The sequence below is a fragment of the Salvelinus namaycush genome, chromosome 19, assembly GCF_016432855.1.
Source record: "Salvelinus namaycush isolate Seneca chromosome 19, SaNama_1.0, whole genome shotgun sequence".
In the NCBI taxonomy this organism is placed as follows: Eukaryota; Metazoa; Chordata; class Actinopteri; order Salmoniformes; family Salmonidae; genus Salvelinus; species Salvelinus namaycush.
In genome coordinates, this window is record NC_052325.1 from 39,501,085 (window position 1) to 39,517,282 (window position 16,198).

The following is a 16,198-nucleotide window of genomic DNA, read 5'->3' on the forward strand; positions in this document are numbered from 1 at the left end:
ACTAGGTCTGTGTCTGGACCTTGGGACCAGTGTCCTGGTATAAATCTTGGTCGTGGCTCCTGGATATTACCTTAGTCTTTGGTTTACAAACCATACGATCACCCAGTTGACTACTTTTAAATGGTGGAAACAGTCCATGGCAATGTCTATACTAAAACGAGTCTTCCATTTATCTTTATGATTGAAACTTGACACTGAAATGCCAGTTATCTTGCCAAAATAAAGATAGGTAAAGTGATAATTTAAACATCTAACGATATCATTGATTAGATATACAAGTAATAAAGTCATTCAATTAATCAGCAAGTTTCAGATTCATACAATCAACATTGAACATTTTACAGAGAATAATAGAGATTATATTTCTCTAAATTCAATGTAAAGGTTTAGAAAATCAGGTAAAAAAATCAGGTTTTTACTATTTTTGTTAATTTGTTATGCAAGTTCAATCTCTAAAATGTATCTGTAATTGAAGGTTAATCAAAATTATCACTACTGTGCATGGTTTTCCCTTTATTGAAACTTTTTCACTATGGTTCGGTAGTGACAAATTTAATGGGGTGGTAAGGAACTCAGGTAAAATATTATATATTATTATTTAAATGTGTGAGGAGTATATATTTCTACCTGGCATATGTTGTAAGACATCTGTGCTGAAAGTTTGGGAAAAATAGCATACAAACGCGATTTTTTTCCCAAACCCCAATTTGCACCACTTCTATAGAATGACCCATGTATATGGTTCCATTTGGGACAGAGCCATAGAAGGAGCCAATGCCCCCAGCCTGTATGGTTGTGGGTAGATGTTTCATATGATAGAAAGACACTTAGTACCGGAGTTTAACTCATCTGATTGTCTTGGTTGTGTCCTCTCAGGTGTGGTAGGAGCCCAGAAGAAAGAGTTGTAATGACAGCTGAAACAATCATGGCTTCCTCTGATGATGGATTGTGCGTTAAGGATTTATCCCAATTTTGCACAGGTTCCGCAATGATTTCCTTTTGTTTGTGATAAGAAAAACAAGTGAGACTGTTTTGTTATAAGTTCCATGAGGTGCAAATAAGTGATTAATTTCATCAAAGGATACTATAATTCTCAAAAAAATAATTAAAAAAAAATAGTTGTATTTTACTAAAGAAAGAATGTTTATTTTCTACCAAGGATTGTCACATGGATGCAAGAACCTATAGCGGATCATGTGACTTGTTGTTTAAGGTGCATGATAGTAAAGATGTCGTTTGTTAATATTGTTTATGATTTAAATTTTTGTCTTTCTCTTATTTTGTACTGAAATAGATTTTTCTGAAGATTTATTAGCCAGACACCTTGAAAATGATGTTTTGTGCTTGCTGTGTGAGTGTTGCTATGGTGAAGTGTTCAGTGTTTTTTCTTGTAAAGTGATTTATCTTAGTGGTCTAGATTGATCTTTCTGTCTCATACAATTTGCCTTAAAAATTTCCGTACAGTAGCTGTATAGGCAACCTCCGAGGCTAGAAATGAGCAAGAAATGTTAAGAGCTATTGCCTTGTAAATCAGCTAAATAGGGCTTTTCCTTTGAGTATAGCTTATAAAATCTGCTGTGTTTAGAAATGTAGGATCTTCATTTGATCACCCTGTTGCCAGAGAACTTTCCTGCAATGCAGGACATTTTAAACTTGTGGTGTATTTGAGGTTTCAAAAGGCTTCTGAAGTGTGTAATTTCCATTTTGTAATTTCCCTTATGAAAATTATATTAACCACTACAAAAATGGCCATTCATTATAATCCACATAATAATTCACATTTCCTATTGCTGCTGGATTATTTTCCTGCTGTAGCAAACTGGCTCAAATAAAGATCCTACATCTGTATGTGTTTTGCTTTTCCCCTCTAAAAATGAATCTAAAGTAGAAGTATTTGAAAAAAATGTTTAGAGTGAAACGACCCTCTGAATCTGATGATGATTTTGAATAGGATGTCATGTTTGTATTATCTGAGGGCCTTAAAGGTCTTTGGTTGTTGAATGTGGTAGATATCCTGCTGAATGATCACATTTTGAATTTTGCCTTTCAATTACTTGGTGTTGTAGATTAGCCTGAAATGAACTTCTTGGGGGTGGGGATAGAATAAGGGAGGGCGTGGTTGTGTCTTTTTTGGGAGATGTTGTCAGCTTGGCAGGATGTTTCTTTTTCACTTTCAGTTGAAATGCAAACAGGCAAACTTGGATATATTATTGTGCAAAAAAACGATCAAAGCTTTCACGTACATGGAGTTTGAGTTGGGGAAAAATGGAGATTAAAATTGAGATTTTATTGCACCTAGCTCTTTGATAGGAAACAAACAAGCTTGGCACTTCCAATTATAGTTTACTTCACCAAAGAACTGAGCTAGTAAATTGAGGAAAGTGTCATTTCTCTCTCACAAGGATGTAATTGACTTTTTGCCAGATTAGATTGCAGTTTGAAAAATGTGCCTTTTTTTGTACATTTACTTTCAGTTTTCATACGTTTTATGAAAGTATGGACACAAACAAGCTTGAAGGACGATTTGGATCCAACAAATGCCACACGCTGATTTCATTACAGAAAAATGGAAAATGCGGTGTTAGAAATACAAAGAAGGCAGTTTGAAACTATGAAATTACAAAAAAAATCTTATAATAATCTGTTTTGACATTGTGCAACAGATAATGTTATTGCTAAAAGTTTGATAATTTTTTATCATAGTAGATTTGAACAGGTTTTATGATTGAGTTGTCTTCCAGAAGCCCGTGTTCTGGCCTGATGGTCGGACAGACTGACCAGTTATCTACCTCAGAGTTTTGTTTCTCCTCTGTATTGGGCCGGGTTAGCAGGTCCAGCCTGCCCTTCCAGACCAAATGCCATGCTCAGGAGCTGGCCATATACACTTGTTTTCTTTCAGGTTGTTTTTAATACTTTTTGATTTTCTTCACAAAAAAATAAGAAAAATGATGATATATTATTATAATCATTTTGAGGACAATTGTGCGTTGAGCGTATTTTAGTTGTGTTCGGACATTAAGTTTCATAGTTTCAAAAGTAGAACTGCTGCTTTCATCACAAGACATACCAGAGGCTAATAAAAGTGGTTGAAGACAAACAAAAGCTAAAGCTGAAAGTGGTATTTCCTGGATCTGTGACATCTCCTGAGAACATCATTGTTGCTTTGTCAGTCCAGACAGACTTGCAGCAGCATTTCCTCTGCAGTCAGCTTGAGTTGAGTTACTAAAGTAAAGGGCCACTGTGACTATACTTGATATTTCTGTGTAATGCCTGAGAGTGATAACTAATTCTGTCGAGTGCTTGTGAGGGTTATGCTGCTAGTAATGTCTGAACCAAGTGCCATACTGCGTCTGAGTCAAGGGTTTGGAAAGGTTCATAAAGAAAGAAAAATGCTAATTTAATCAACCATCATGTTAAAAAGTCATTAAGTTATATTGAAAAGTAATAATTTATGAAGAAAGAAGTTTTGTACAGATCGTTTGAAGAAATAAAAGATTTTCATAGAGATATCTATATGAGAGTTAATTTTTTATTTTGTTTTACATGTGCCACACATTTCCCAGTGGTAACATATGTCCAGTTTAAGGAAACCATCCTCTGTGTTTTTGTTTTATAGTGTTTGTTAAAGCCAAAAATATTTTCAGTAGATTGTTACTTAAGCTTTATTTCTGTTCATTTCTTTTAATTTTTAAAAAAATAAAAACTTAAATTGGACTTGTTCTGTCTTCTGTTGGTGTGGGAGGGAAGATATCTCATTATATTGGTATCTGGCTGTAAACAAACCCTCAGAGCTGAGCCAGTTGCAGATGAAGAGCTTGTTCATTTCCATCCTAGCAACATGACAAAAAAGAATCGTAGTTACAAGTTAGCATTATCTAAGTTATAGGATCTCTATGCCTAAAACTATACAGGCCGAATCCCCCAAGGTAAATGGGTGCGTTTGACATTGCAGCCGACTTGAAAGGCGAGTTGAGACTGACTGATCTACAAATCACCTTGCGTCATAAATAACTACTCAATATGATTTGTAGACCAGCCAGTCACAATTTACCCACGATACAAACCGGCTTTGATGATCTCAAACACGGCCAATGGGGGAGTTTGATTAGACTGAACCTGTGTAAACCGGGCTACGGCCCGTTACGTCACCGGGTAAAAGTGGTGAAGGAGGAGTGCCCACCTCAAGTCGAGCATGCCCTGGCCATAATGTCCACAAAACAGCATGATGAATTGTTCAGAAACATAAAACATATCTTTTCTATTAAATATATAGTAGTTTTCCTTGGGAAGGCAGGTAAAGCAATATGAGTTTTATATAAAGAGCAAACACTTTTGCATGTGGAAACACTGAATCCTGTCACGTTCCTGACCGGTTTTCTGTTATTTTGTATGTGTTTGACGGTCAGGGCGTGAGTTTGGGTGGGTAGTCTATGTTATGTGTTTCTATGTTGGTAAAGGGTGACCTGATATGGTTCTCAATTTGAGGCAGGTGGTTTTCATTTCCTCTGATTGAGAGCCATATTAAGGTAGGTGTTTTCACATTGATTTTTGTGGGTGGTTGTCTCCTGTGTCTGTGTATGTTGCGCCACACGGGACTGTTTCGGTCTGTTTGTTTGTTCGTTCGTTTTGTGTAGTCTGTTTTTCCTGTTCGTGCGTTCTTCGTTACATGTAAGTTCTTACGTTCAGGTCAGTCTACATTCGTTTTGTTATTTTGTTTAGTATCAAGTATAGTTCGTTTTTTGTCTTGTTTAAATAAATCATGTCAAGTTACAACGCTGCGTTTTGGTCGAATCCCTGCTCCTCCTCTTCGGATGAAGAGGAGGAGGAATTCCGTTACAAATCCTAACTCATTACTCCACGTGCTTGACATACATTACTTCGACTTTGCAGTCGAATTTGACCGGGGCACCTGGCTCACCCCCGGAAGGCAGCCCGGTTTTAAAACGAGTGCAATCAATGCTAACCCAGTTCGCCCGGGGCATTAATCAAATCCCCTCAATGTTTTTAGCTATAAAGTTTTGTTTCACAGTCTTTGCCTCCTCCCTCCTTATTGCTGATCATTACCCCATCAATCCACTGTCTGTATTGGATGTACTTAATTTTACCAATGGCAGCTGCTCCTGCTCTACATAAACATACATTTCTGAGTAAAAATGTTCAGTAACAATCAGAAGTAACAACTGGAAGACAAATTACTTTGAAGATTAAAAACTATATTAGTAGCTTATGATTTTATTTTTCCATACTGTGAAATGTGTCAAGACCAGAAAAATTGGAAGCATATCAGAAATTCAGCATATCTTTGAAAGTGTATTATATTTTAACCTTTGAGTCTCCTTTTGTAAGTAAATGATACTAGTAATCTCTGTTTCCACAGATAAGGTGCTGAATGAAAACAATTTCAGCAGTTACCGGTAACATTGCCATTGCAGTGATTTTCTTATGGATCTTCCTCACAAAACCAAAAGCTTTCAGGAATGATTGGAGCGACAGCACAGCATGGCCTGTAAAGGCCTATCTCCTTACCAGAGACTGGCTCACCAAGGCCCGGAAGTGAGATTATTCCTACAGTACCAATTTCCTCATAGTACATGAGAATTCCAGTCATTTGCCTCAACACACTGACACTGACCTTACCTCACACAGAGTTGAGATTGACACCGCTGTCGCATACAATGAAGACGTGACACATGTCCTCTTGCGACAGAGGGGAAACTTATCTATGTGGTCCGTTACAGCAGCAAATGACATGTACAGAAGCCTCAGGAAAAGGAAATTGGATAAATGGGGTAGAATCATGTCAATCCAGCCGAGTAATATAACTCTGACAATGCATCTTATCATTAACCTTTCGTCTGTTTTATTTCTCATCTTGTGCACAGTTTTGTAAATCAGCTATGGAGGCAATCTAATCAATATACCAGGACTCACTTCGCTAAACAGGCCTTACTGTTGATGAGACATTCTGTTGAGTTGGACTTACAGTGTGTTTGGCATTAGCACATTCACAGCCCTGAGGGTGAGGGCAGTGTAGAGATTATCAACACCACGTCCTGGCCATGGTGTTAACATGCATGTCCCAATCTCAGCCAGTGTGAGTGGTGACAGGAGGGAGGCTACAGGGATGGGGGCTAGGAGAGGGCTGTGACCAGGCCTGGGTGGGTAGTGGATGGGAGGGAGGATAAATGGACGGGGGCTTGGAGAGGGCCATGGTGGCCAAGCCCTGGACTGGCAGATGGGTCTTCCTGGTCTCCTGCAGGGTGTGGTGCCACCCGACGGGAAACCGTGAGCAGCAGACAGACGAGGAGCCAGATCCATGCTGCAGCTGTCTGTGGCCTGCAGCCACCTGCGTCTAGCTGTTACAAGCCGGACACGCCTCTGCATCTACTACAGCTATGGCATACTACCCATTCTGCCCCTTTGTCTATCTGCAGGTAATATGAGCGATCTCAACAAAGGTGTAATGATTGTGTGGTGATGTATCGTCTTTGAAATAACCATGTCTTCGGTTCCATCGAAAAACGTGGCCTTTACACAGGGAGAGTACAAAGGGCTCTTTATCTTTTTGGGTTCTGGCAAGGTCTATCTCAGTGGAGAGTGAAATACGAGTGTTCTCTTTCTATGTGACCATTATTTATGATTTATTACATTCAACAGTCTGATGACTTTGAATGGATGGGTGTCTATGATTGCTCTTTCTGTCTTCGCTCACACAGGTTTCGATCTAAAATGGCTGCTTGGTCTCAGGTCCTGGAGGGCTCCTGAAGATAATAACAGGATATTCATGTTTTTTGTTATTTTTAGATGAGATGTCTACTGGACATATTTGCTAAGTGGGTTCATGTGAGTTACCAATCAGTCTTGTCCATTGCTACAGTAACTTGTGTTCACTTGAATAAAAAATATTTGTACAAGTTTAAACCATTCAGGCTGGCTGTTAAACCGCCAAAGAATCTCTGGCATTGCTGAAGAATTTCTGCAGTGGATATGCAGCAGACATCGTGTCTATGTTCCCTGTTGATTTTGTCTTGTTTATTAATGTAGTGTCTCTAGTCTTCTTTTGTCTAGAGCTGTGGCTTTCGTATACCCCACTGAGCTCTCTGCCATTCCAGCTCTCACCAACATTCTTCTCACTTCTTAATGTCTTGCGCCTTGTTTATTTTTCACTGGGATCTTTGGATTAATTAATGAGACAATAATGTTATTCAACATTTGAGTCGTGGTAGGCCTACAAGTAAGGATTTGGCTATACAACCTAAGAATGAGGGGAATTTACTGTGCTTCTTATTTACATCCAATTGGTCAGTAATTTCAGTTGAATATATATGTAAAATATGTTCCTGTGTGACTGTGACATATTTATACTGTAATTTTTTAAATATAAAGAGGCACTGCAAACTTTCAGGCAGCATGTTATCCTACTGGGTTGCAACCACTGAAATCTGTACAATTGATGTACTTATGGCACCATCTAGAGGACTTAATGGGTTATTCTGTACCACTTCTCCCTTATTAAACATGTTGCTGTTTCCTTCTCCACAATCTATAATACAATTATATCGAATTAAATGCATGTACAATGATATTCTTCAACTTCCCAATAATTTTAGCTGGTGCATTAAAAATGTAAAAGGGAGTTGCTGCATAATCATTTGTTTTGACAAGCTTCCAACATACACTGAACTTTGCAAGCCTACTTTTTGAGGGAACATGTAAATTCAGGCACTGGCAGTGGTGGATTTACCATTAGGCAACTAAGGCAATTGCCTGGGGCCTCACATCATCAGTGTGCCTCGTGAACTTGGCATACTTACAATAGTTTAATACATTATTTATATTATCTTCCTCCTCTGCTTGAGGCCATCTTCTGCTTGTGAGTAATCTCCAATGTGCACTTTTAAGCAAATGGATCATTTTTTCCCCTCCGAATTTGGCTCTAGCTTTTGAACGTTTGGGGATATTAGCTATTACGACCCCATAACTGAAAGCTAATAACTGGAGTGGATATGCAGAAGACATCATGTCTATGTTCCCTGTTGATTTTGTCTTGTTATTTCCCTCTACGATGCTCACAAGCAGTGCAAGACACGTTAGAAGGGACTGTGACAAAATCGCATCTTTCGGAGATGCATAAAGATGGCAGCCCCCATGCACTTTCCACAATTTCCTTGTTTGCTAAGATCGCCGTATTGTACATTGCTCTCTGTTACTCTATTTTTGTTTTGTCATTAGCATGGTATACATCAGGGCCGGCTCAAGACATAAGCGACATAAGCTGAACTCAGTCAGGGTCTCAACTTACTGTTGAGGGTTAGAATAGTAGAATACACAAGTGCAAGTTCGAAATTTGGCTATGGATCAGCAGTTTTTCTCTTGTTTTGTCAGTCACTGACAGTCACTCAATTAGCCTTTTCAGCAAACAATTTAGCTGACAGATATCATTAACATGGCATAAGGCATGCAAAATGTGTAGTTTTGCAGGAAATTTGCTTTAAAACTGAAACAAAAAGCTCCATCATTTGGCAATGTATCTCTGCCCCATGGCAAAATGAGTAGAATTGCATGAAATGTGTTATAAAATTGCAACATTTTCTCTCCACCGCATGGTCAATGTGTAGAACTGCAGAAAACTTGCTTTAAAACTGCAACATTTTCTCTACGCTGCATGTGTAGAATTGCAGGAAATGTACTTTCAAACGTACATTTTTCTCTCCACCATCAAGAGGGAAGCCCCCCAACCAAATCTCGCTTAGGGCCACCAAAAGGCTTGGGCCGGCCTTCGTATACATGATCACAATTTTAGCTCCAAGACCCCAGCCAATTGAAATAAACAAAAAAGTAGGTTGTGCTGATTTATTGGCGCATTGAACCATGTTGCGCACCTTAGTTTAAAAACTCTATGAAATAGTGCTAAAACAATTACGTCATATCTGAATCCTGACATCTTTATACATGTTCACCATTGAAAATAATGCAGATCGTTTTTTTCTACACATAATTATTACCTAATACCTGATGATCTTCTCTGTGTAATGCAAATAAGAAATGTTACACCTTTCCCATTTTCAAGTCAATTGACTTCAAAATTAGCCTTATGAACATAGAAACTTGGTTGCAGTTTGTATCTGTGCTATAATGGTTCAAAAGTACATAAAATGAACTAATATATCCCACCCCTATTCTATGTGGTGATGCAAAGACCTTTACTAATGGAGGGCATTTCAAGTCTTTCCAATTAGCATTTTCATTCTGCTTTGTTCACCTTGAAATAGCTGGCTCCAAATAGCTCTTTGTTCAGCAGCCTTAGTCCTCTTCCTGGGGCCTCCAAATCCACCCCTGGGGCGAGTATTTAGCGCTATTTAAAGTTAGTGGGGTGGGATTTAATTTCAATGTGAGATGCTGCAACGTGGTCTCAGGGCAATTTGTATTATTCTATACGTGAAGCTCCATTTAGTATGATATGTTACACTATTAGGTTACAATATGATTGGCACAGCGGTCGTACATACATCCCCCATGTGACTCGAACACGCAACCTTTGCATTGCTAGAAGGTCGTGGATTACGCCTGCCCATCAGTGGTGGTTCTAGACCATTTCAACTGGGGGGGCCAAGCTGGGGCCAGTTGTACTGTTAGAGGGGCCAGTTACATTAGACGTTATTGTTGTCATCGTATTCTTCACTGCATTGCAGGCATTAGCAGGCAAAAGACCATGTTCATAATCATCATCGTTGCCACTGTCTAATAATGGATGTAAAAAAAAAAGAAAGATAGCAAAAATTAGTTATGTCAACAAACAAAATCATACTCCACATTTAGGGGGGCCACAAGGGGGTCCAAAATTGTTGTCACAGGGGCACTGGCCCCCCAGAACCGCTAGTGCTGCCCATATAGTCACATGCTATATCTCAGACAGCACTGACACGATTTTGACAAAACATGGGTGAATGATGTGTCTTGCCACAGAAATTACACTGATTGGCCCAAGGTGGGAGAGCTATAGTAATTAACTGAAATGTGTTAGTCACATGTGACATCTCAATTGGCCCAAGAGGGGGGCGCGCTGCATCATTCGTGGGGGACGACATGTTTTCTGTTGCCTTGCTTTTTGTTTAGTTTTGTATGTTGTTTCCGCAAGTTAGAGGGTGTTAAACGTTTTGGATTTCCCCCTTCTGTTTTCTGAGTACAGTAGTGGGCGGCAACAGAGATACTTTTGAGGAGATAGGAAACTCCAGTGGAATCATCCTAAGGTACGTTTCCCGTTCGTAATATCTCTGGCGGCAACACAACTATTTTCAGGATGTAGTCCGTTCTAATACCACACCGAAGAAGAATAACATTTTGGAGCCATGATTTGGAGCTTGCGAACATGGAGTCACTGAAGAAATGTCGTCTTTGCCCCATATATTTATGGAATTTCCTTTTTGTTGTTGTTTGTTGGCAATATACTCTAGCTGGTGGTAAGTCGAGATAGTATATTTATTTTAATCAGAATTGTATTGTTTAAAACCGGATGCGAAATGCTCTTTACTCATCGGTATTGTTCGAGAACTGGAAGTTGTTGTGGTTTCATTTTAAACTTGGACGAGAACCTTTCCATACAGTTTCCTGCTGAACAACTGGGTAACATTTTACTGTTGCGTTGCGCACAATAATATTTCCTGCTTTATAGGGCTTCATAATTTTTTTCGGATTACATGCCAAATTTGCTAGTTTCTATTAGAAATGCAGAAGGCTGCCCTTCTGCATTGTGACTTGGCTTGTAACCAAGTTCGGACATCACGAGGTATAAGGTTTAAACAAACAATAATGTGACCCTAATTTCCAAAGGAAGCAGGAAGTGTGTAGTCTAAAAACCATACTCAGTTAAATGTGCTTAGACTATTCTCAAAGTGGGTCCACATACAAAATGTAAACTAACAATTAATTACATGGGGTTAGTGCCAGTACCAAATTTACAATTGCAGGGATATTGGAGTATTTGAATTAGAAATGTACATTTAGGCGGGGATTAGGAGAAAGTGACTAGCAGGATAAATAATAGTAAACAGTATGGAAGCAGCATAAGTGGTGGTGTGGGTGGTGAGTGTGAGCGCAAGAATGTCAGTGTAACGTGATAGGTGAATGGATATACATGTAAACAGGGCTGAAAAGTGACTAGTTGCAGGAATATATAAATAATTATGGTAATATACTAATGGTAATATATACATGTAAACAGGAGTAATAGTGATCACATTGCACTTGATTTCTATATGACAATTTAATAAGTGTGCCTGTTGATTTTCATGACACTATATTAATTTGGGAACAGGTCGAAACATTTATGGAAATTTTGCTAGCTTGCTGTTAGTAGCTAATTTGTCCTGGGAGATAAACATTGGGTTGTTTTTTTTACCTGAAATGCACATGGTCCTTTTTTTTGCTGGATCTTTGTAGAATTGAGTCACACCAAATTATGTGTTCTCTACTCTGACAGTTAATCTACAGATAAAAAGGGAAACTCAGTTAGTTTTTAGTTTTATTTGATTAATCTCTCGTCGTTCACTCTTCTGGGGATTTTATATGACGGTTGGCAACCAACTTTAAGATGCATTACCGCCACCAACTGGATCAGATTTTAGCGCCTGGCTACACAGACGCCTGCGAGCAGTTTGGATGAAATTATTGAATAACATGTATGTGTACATTTATTTTGCAGCGCACGCAACACAGGCGGTTTAGTCAGTATGTAACCCTGCATCTCAGTGCTAGAGATGTCACTACAGACACCCTGGTTCGAATCCAGGCTGTATCACAACCGGCCGTGATTGGGAGTCCCATAAGTCGGCGCACAATTGGCCCAGCGTCATCCGGGTTTGGCCGGTGTAGGCCGTCATTGTAAATAAGAATTTGTTCTTAACTGTCTTGATTAGTTAAATAAAATAAAAATCCATTGCATTGCATTGAGCCATTGGATGTCCCATTTAGCCTTGTTAGGCAAATGCCCCGACGCTGTCCGAAAGCTCCGTCTAGACGCAAATACGCCTCGCAGTTTTGGAAACATTTGGAACGTAACTTTTAAATAAGTGAGAAATAAATAAATACAAAAGATGCACTTAATGTACGCAGTTTAGGAAAGTTGCACCCAGCTGTATTTTGAGAAACGCATGCGATCCAGTCAAATGGAAATGCGAGCACAAGGTTAGAGGATGTGTCATAGCTGAGGCAGTGTGCGACAACAACCAGGTGCAACTTTGCTAAACTGCGAACAGTTGGTGTGTCTTTTGCATTTGAAAGATTCTTTCTTGCTTATATTGAAGTTAAGTTCCAAGGATTTGCAAAACCATATCACTAGCAAGGATTAATCCAGTTTCTAAACGTTAAAACAGAGCGCCGGGATTGTAGTTCACATGGAGCCAGCTGTCCTCCATACCATCAGGTGAGAACCCCAAGATGGGGACCGGCTATAAGCCACCATGGGTTCTCGAGATGAAATGGCTGTGGCACTAAAGTCTCTCTTGCTTAACAAAGTCAATCATACATCCTTGTTTGTCATTCACATCCCTACTGATAAAACGGTCACTTGCTTGACTAGTTTGTGCAGGTTGTTGGAAATGTAAGTTGGACCAGGGACGCCTAACTTTGTTTGAAAGTGGATGTAGAAAGCTATAGTGGTTTTGTCTTATGATTGACTCTCTGCACAGACTGTCCTGCAGATGGGCGCACCTGGGTGCCTTTCAGACAAAGATGCTACCACTTCGTCCATGGAGAAGAAGACGTGGCTAAAAGCTATACGATTGACGCTGCGAAAACCATCTGCTCAGGATATGGTACTCCGACGTCCCCGATATGAAGTTGTCTTTTTATTCCATAATGTTACACCTTTCTTTATTATTATGTATTAGATGAAAGGCTATAATTGAATTGAACTATTTCAAACTACTCTCAATGTTTGTTTTCAATTGCCACAGATTGTCCTATGTTGTCTCTTTTTAGAACTGGTGAGTGTCCAAAGTGCAGAGGAGAATAATTTCATCATCAAGTACAGTCCGCAGGTGTGGAAAGGCAACATACACGTGTGGTTGGGCATGTATTATGACAGTGATGGTAAGTACTTTTAGATGTACTAGAAAATATGACACCTCCGTATTATAAATGCTACTTTGCCATATCACTTGGTTGTACAGTATAATGCCGTCACTTTACCCATTGCCACAATCCATATTAAACTATGCCTTGGGATCAGTGCCGTTTGTAATATTTGTAACACAATGAGTATTATGAGTACATTTCTTTGCTAATAAGGTCCATCAGGTCTTGTAGTGCCAAAACTGCCTGGAAAGAGTTTTGGTTTTGTCAAGCATGGATAATGCAGCTGTCCCATTTTTGAACTGCACAATGTCAGGAAATCCTGTTTTTATGAAGCTCTGTGTTACAGGAGGATAAAAAAATTAACTCAAAGAAACTGTGATCCACACCCAGATATTAATGGCTTTCATGTGGAAAAAACGCAGACGCCACTGATTTTATTTGAACAGGGTTGTTTTGACTATGTGTATAACTTCTCTATGACAATATCTTTTTGGGTTTATGAAAGAAAGGTGAAATTAAGAGAGAGAGAATAAGTGGTCATTGCTATTTTTCTAAATTTGATGTCTTGGTTTATTTGTCTGATAAGATGAGGACTTTAAGTGGCAAGATGAAACCGGTCTGAGCTTTAATAACTGGGGGAATAGCTCCAGTGAGTCTGAATTGATTCCCATGGACACCTGTGTGGCTATGCACAGCAGCACAGGGGAGTGGAAGAAAGTCAGCTGTGTTGAAAACCCAGAGAATGGCGTGGTCTGTGAAACTGCTGAAAGTAAGGCCCTATTTTTAGCAGCATTTGTGAACCATAACCTTTCTACTCTTATTAAGAGACGGGACACACCATACCGAACGTCGCCCGTGCGCAGTGGGCGGCCATCAAATAGCCTCTGACCACCGAATATTGGCCGCCATTTTCTTTTAATTTCCCAACAATTACACATTTTGAATCGCAGGTGATCTTCGTTATCGTGTGTCCTGCTTCTAATAGCCCAGTTGACATAAATCCACTGCAGCAATATGTTGTTTTGTCAGTTTGATTAACAAGTGGTTGCAGATTTATGTTCATTTTCATTTCTGAGTTATTTTTAGTCATGTTTCACTGATATGTTCTTCCTTTCTTCTTCAAAAGCAAAGAAAGACGGCAAACTTGGTAAGTGAAGTGAAGCCATTTTCCTTTATTTTGTTCTTAGATAGCCATACAGTCATAGAAATAGACTGAATAGAACAGGTGTCCCGGCCCGTTCTATTCATTATATTTTTATAAATACAGTAAGCTCAACTGTGACCTATCCCTGCATTGTTTTTTGTGTGCTCAGCTCCCAGTCCACTGCTTTCAGCTCTGGTAATTCTCAGTGTGATCGGCATCATGGGGATCTCTGCAGTCTTTTGGTTCCTGCACCAGAAGCACCGTCACGGTACCGTCCTCACGTCATTCGAGTACCACCCCCCGTTCAGGTCTCCCACCTCTGACGAGGCCTGCCTAGTGGAGACAGAGGAGACTGATGACATGGCTTAGTGGAAGTCCTCTTAGATTATGCTGTGTGTAGTCACTCTTGGAGGAGAGGACTAGGAGAGAAAAATGTGACCTTAATTGAGACCGGTTCCATTGTCCAGAAGAGATGATTTGACAGATAAAATAACATACTACGGAATGACACGTGGCAACTTTTACCACCAACTAGAGCCACCGTCTGCTTAGGTCCTTTACACTATTGCCTGTCTGAATGGGCTCCCTTATGGATATTGGGTCCGTCTGCTTTTTTGAAGATGTATTATTTTAATTATGGATGTTTGTGTTCGCCGAACAGTATCCTAATGAAAGTGTGTTTTCAGAAAACTTTCCTTCAGAAAATCTGGTTTCATAGTTCAGGGTGCCCTAAAGTCCATTGCTGTGAATGTAGACTATCATTTGCTTGCTTTTTATAATTAATTCAATATTGAATTGTGAGAATCGCTGTTTTCAATCTTCAAAGACATTCGGTCTCCTGTTGTTTTGTCTGCATCTGCATACAATTTGTGATCTTTGTAATGCATGGCGAGTCCAATTGAGATAAGTTATCATTATCAAACATCTTCATGTTCTATTGCCCTTGTAAGTGTTCATACTTTTCAATGATTTCATCTCTTCCTCTAGTGTCCAGGCTTCAAATGTCTTAGTTCTCGATTTAAGAGATTAATACAAGTAATTGAAATTACAGAGGGATAATCCATCATTTATATCTCAAACAAACAGATTAAGGCTTGTCAAAGAGCCAGATTCAACCAGTGTGCATTTTCTCAAAAAAAGGAATCTCGGCGGATCTGTGTCCAGTTGTTTGCATGCTGCTGTAACTTAGTTCAAAGCATTCTTTGTGACGATTGTCAATGTACTGACGAGCTTTTACAGATGATTACATTTATAATAGATATGATTTTTTGGGGGGGGGGCGTTATTCTGTAGTGACATGCATAAATGTCTATTCATGGGAGAAAACATTTTAGTGAGGATTGTTTGCCTTTGACCTGAACCATCTCCTTGTTCCAACTTCCTAAATAATCATTTATTTTTACAAAGCTATTAATCCAAATTGTAATTGACTAATTTTGATATGGTCAGTGCTTTTACTAATGCATGAGTAATACAGTATGTTACAGTTTGTGGAGTGTGCCTAAAAATGTGTATTGACAGAACTACACTCTCATAAGGTCTGTGAAAGCTTTCTGCTAATTACTGTGCAATACTCATTTAATTTGGCTTTAGCTAAGCCCTATTTGTTACTCAAAATAAAGTTTGGAAATCACCTGTGAGTTATGGGCCTGCCTGTTCTTTTTTTTAATTGACTTGTGTGAGCGTCTCATCTTGTGGACAAACATGGTTACCCTGTGCTTGTTTTGAGATTTCATAATAGATATAATTGCAGTCAAAGTAGTTGTGTTCATGTTGCTTCTTTGACAAGTCTTGACAATTTGCAGTTGTCATACTGACACAGAACAAGTCGACATGGTTAACAATGTTACATAGTTCATTATTGGAATCTTAAAGTAATCCCTCATCTAGCTGTGTTTACACAAGCAGCCCAATTCTGATTTTTTTTCTCACTAATTGGTATTTTGATCAGATTGGCTGTGAAAAGATCTGTGATTGGTC

At 39.1% G+C, this 16,198-nt stretch overlaps 2 protein-coding genes across 5 annotated transcripts in view; both read left to right on the plus strand.

Moving 5' to 3' along the window:
* Positions 1 to 3,714, plus strand: part of LOC120064413 (RNA-binding motif, single-stranded-interacting protein 1-like) — a 66,282-nt gene extending 62,568 nt beyond the window's left edge. For all 4 annotated transcript variants that reach the window (XM_039014977.1, XM_039014978.1, XM_039014979.1 and 1 more), the window contains exon 14: positions 877 to 3,714. The gene's annotated coding sequence lies outside the window, so the exon portion shown is untranslated. The remainder of the gene's footprint in view (positions 1 to 876) is intronic.
* Positions 3,715 to 10,277: 6,563 nt separating this feature from the next.
* LOC120064414 (CD302 antigen-like) lies at positions 10,278 to 15,858 on the plus strand. The gene is made up of 6 exons (XM_039014982.1): positions 10,278 to 10,460; positions 12,687 to 12,812; positions 12,979 to 13,089; positions 13,661 to 13,843; positions 14,201 to 14,221; positions 14,388 to 15,858. The coding sequence occupies exons 1-6, from the start codon at positions 10,370 to 10,372 to the stop codon at positions 14,585 to 14,587; spliced, it is 732 nt and encodes a 243-aa protein (XP_038870910.1). The 5' UTR covers positions 10,278 to 10,369; the 3' UTR covers positions 14,588 to 15,858.
* The last annotated feature ends 340 nt before the right edge of the window (positions 15,859 to 16,198 follow it).

What these genes read in the sequence shown, in the direction of transcription:
- LOC120064414 (XM_039014982.1), top strand. Translation starts at nt 10,370, where the DNA reads ATGGAGTCACTGAAGAAATGTCGTCTTTGCCCCATATATTTATGGAAT. An exon ending in AACCATCTGCTCAGGATATG is followed by an intron (nt 12,813 to 12,978) that starts GTACTCCGACGT and finishes GTCTCTTTTTAG; the next exon opens with AACTGGTGAGTGTCCAAAGT. An exon ending in CATGTATTATGACAGTGATG is followed by an intron (nt 13,090 to 13,660) that starts GTAAGTACTTTT and finishes TTGTCTGATAAG; the next exon opens with ATGAGGACTTTAAGTGGCAA.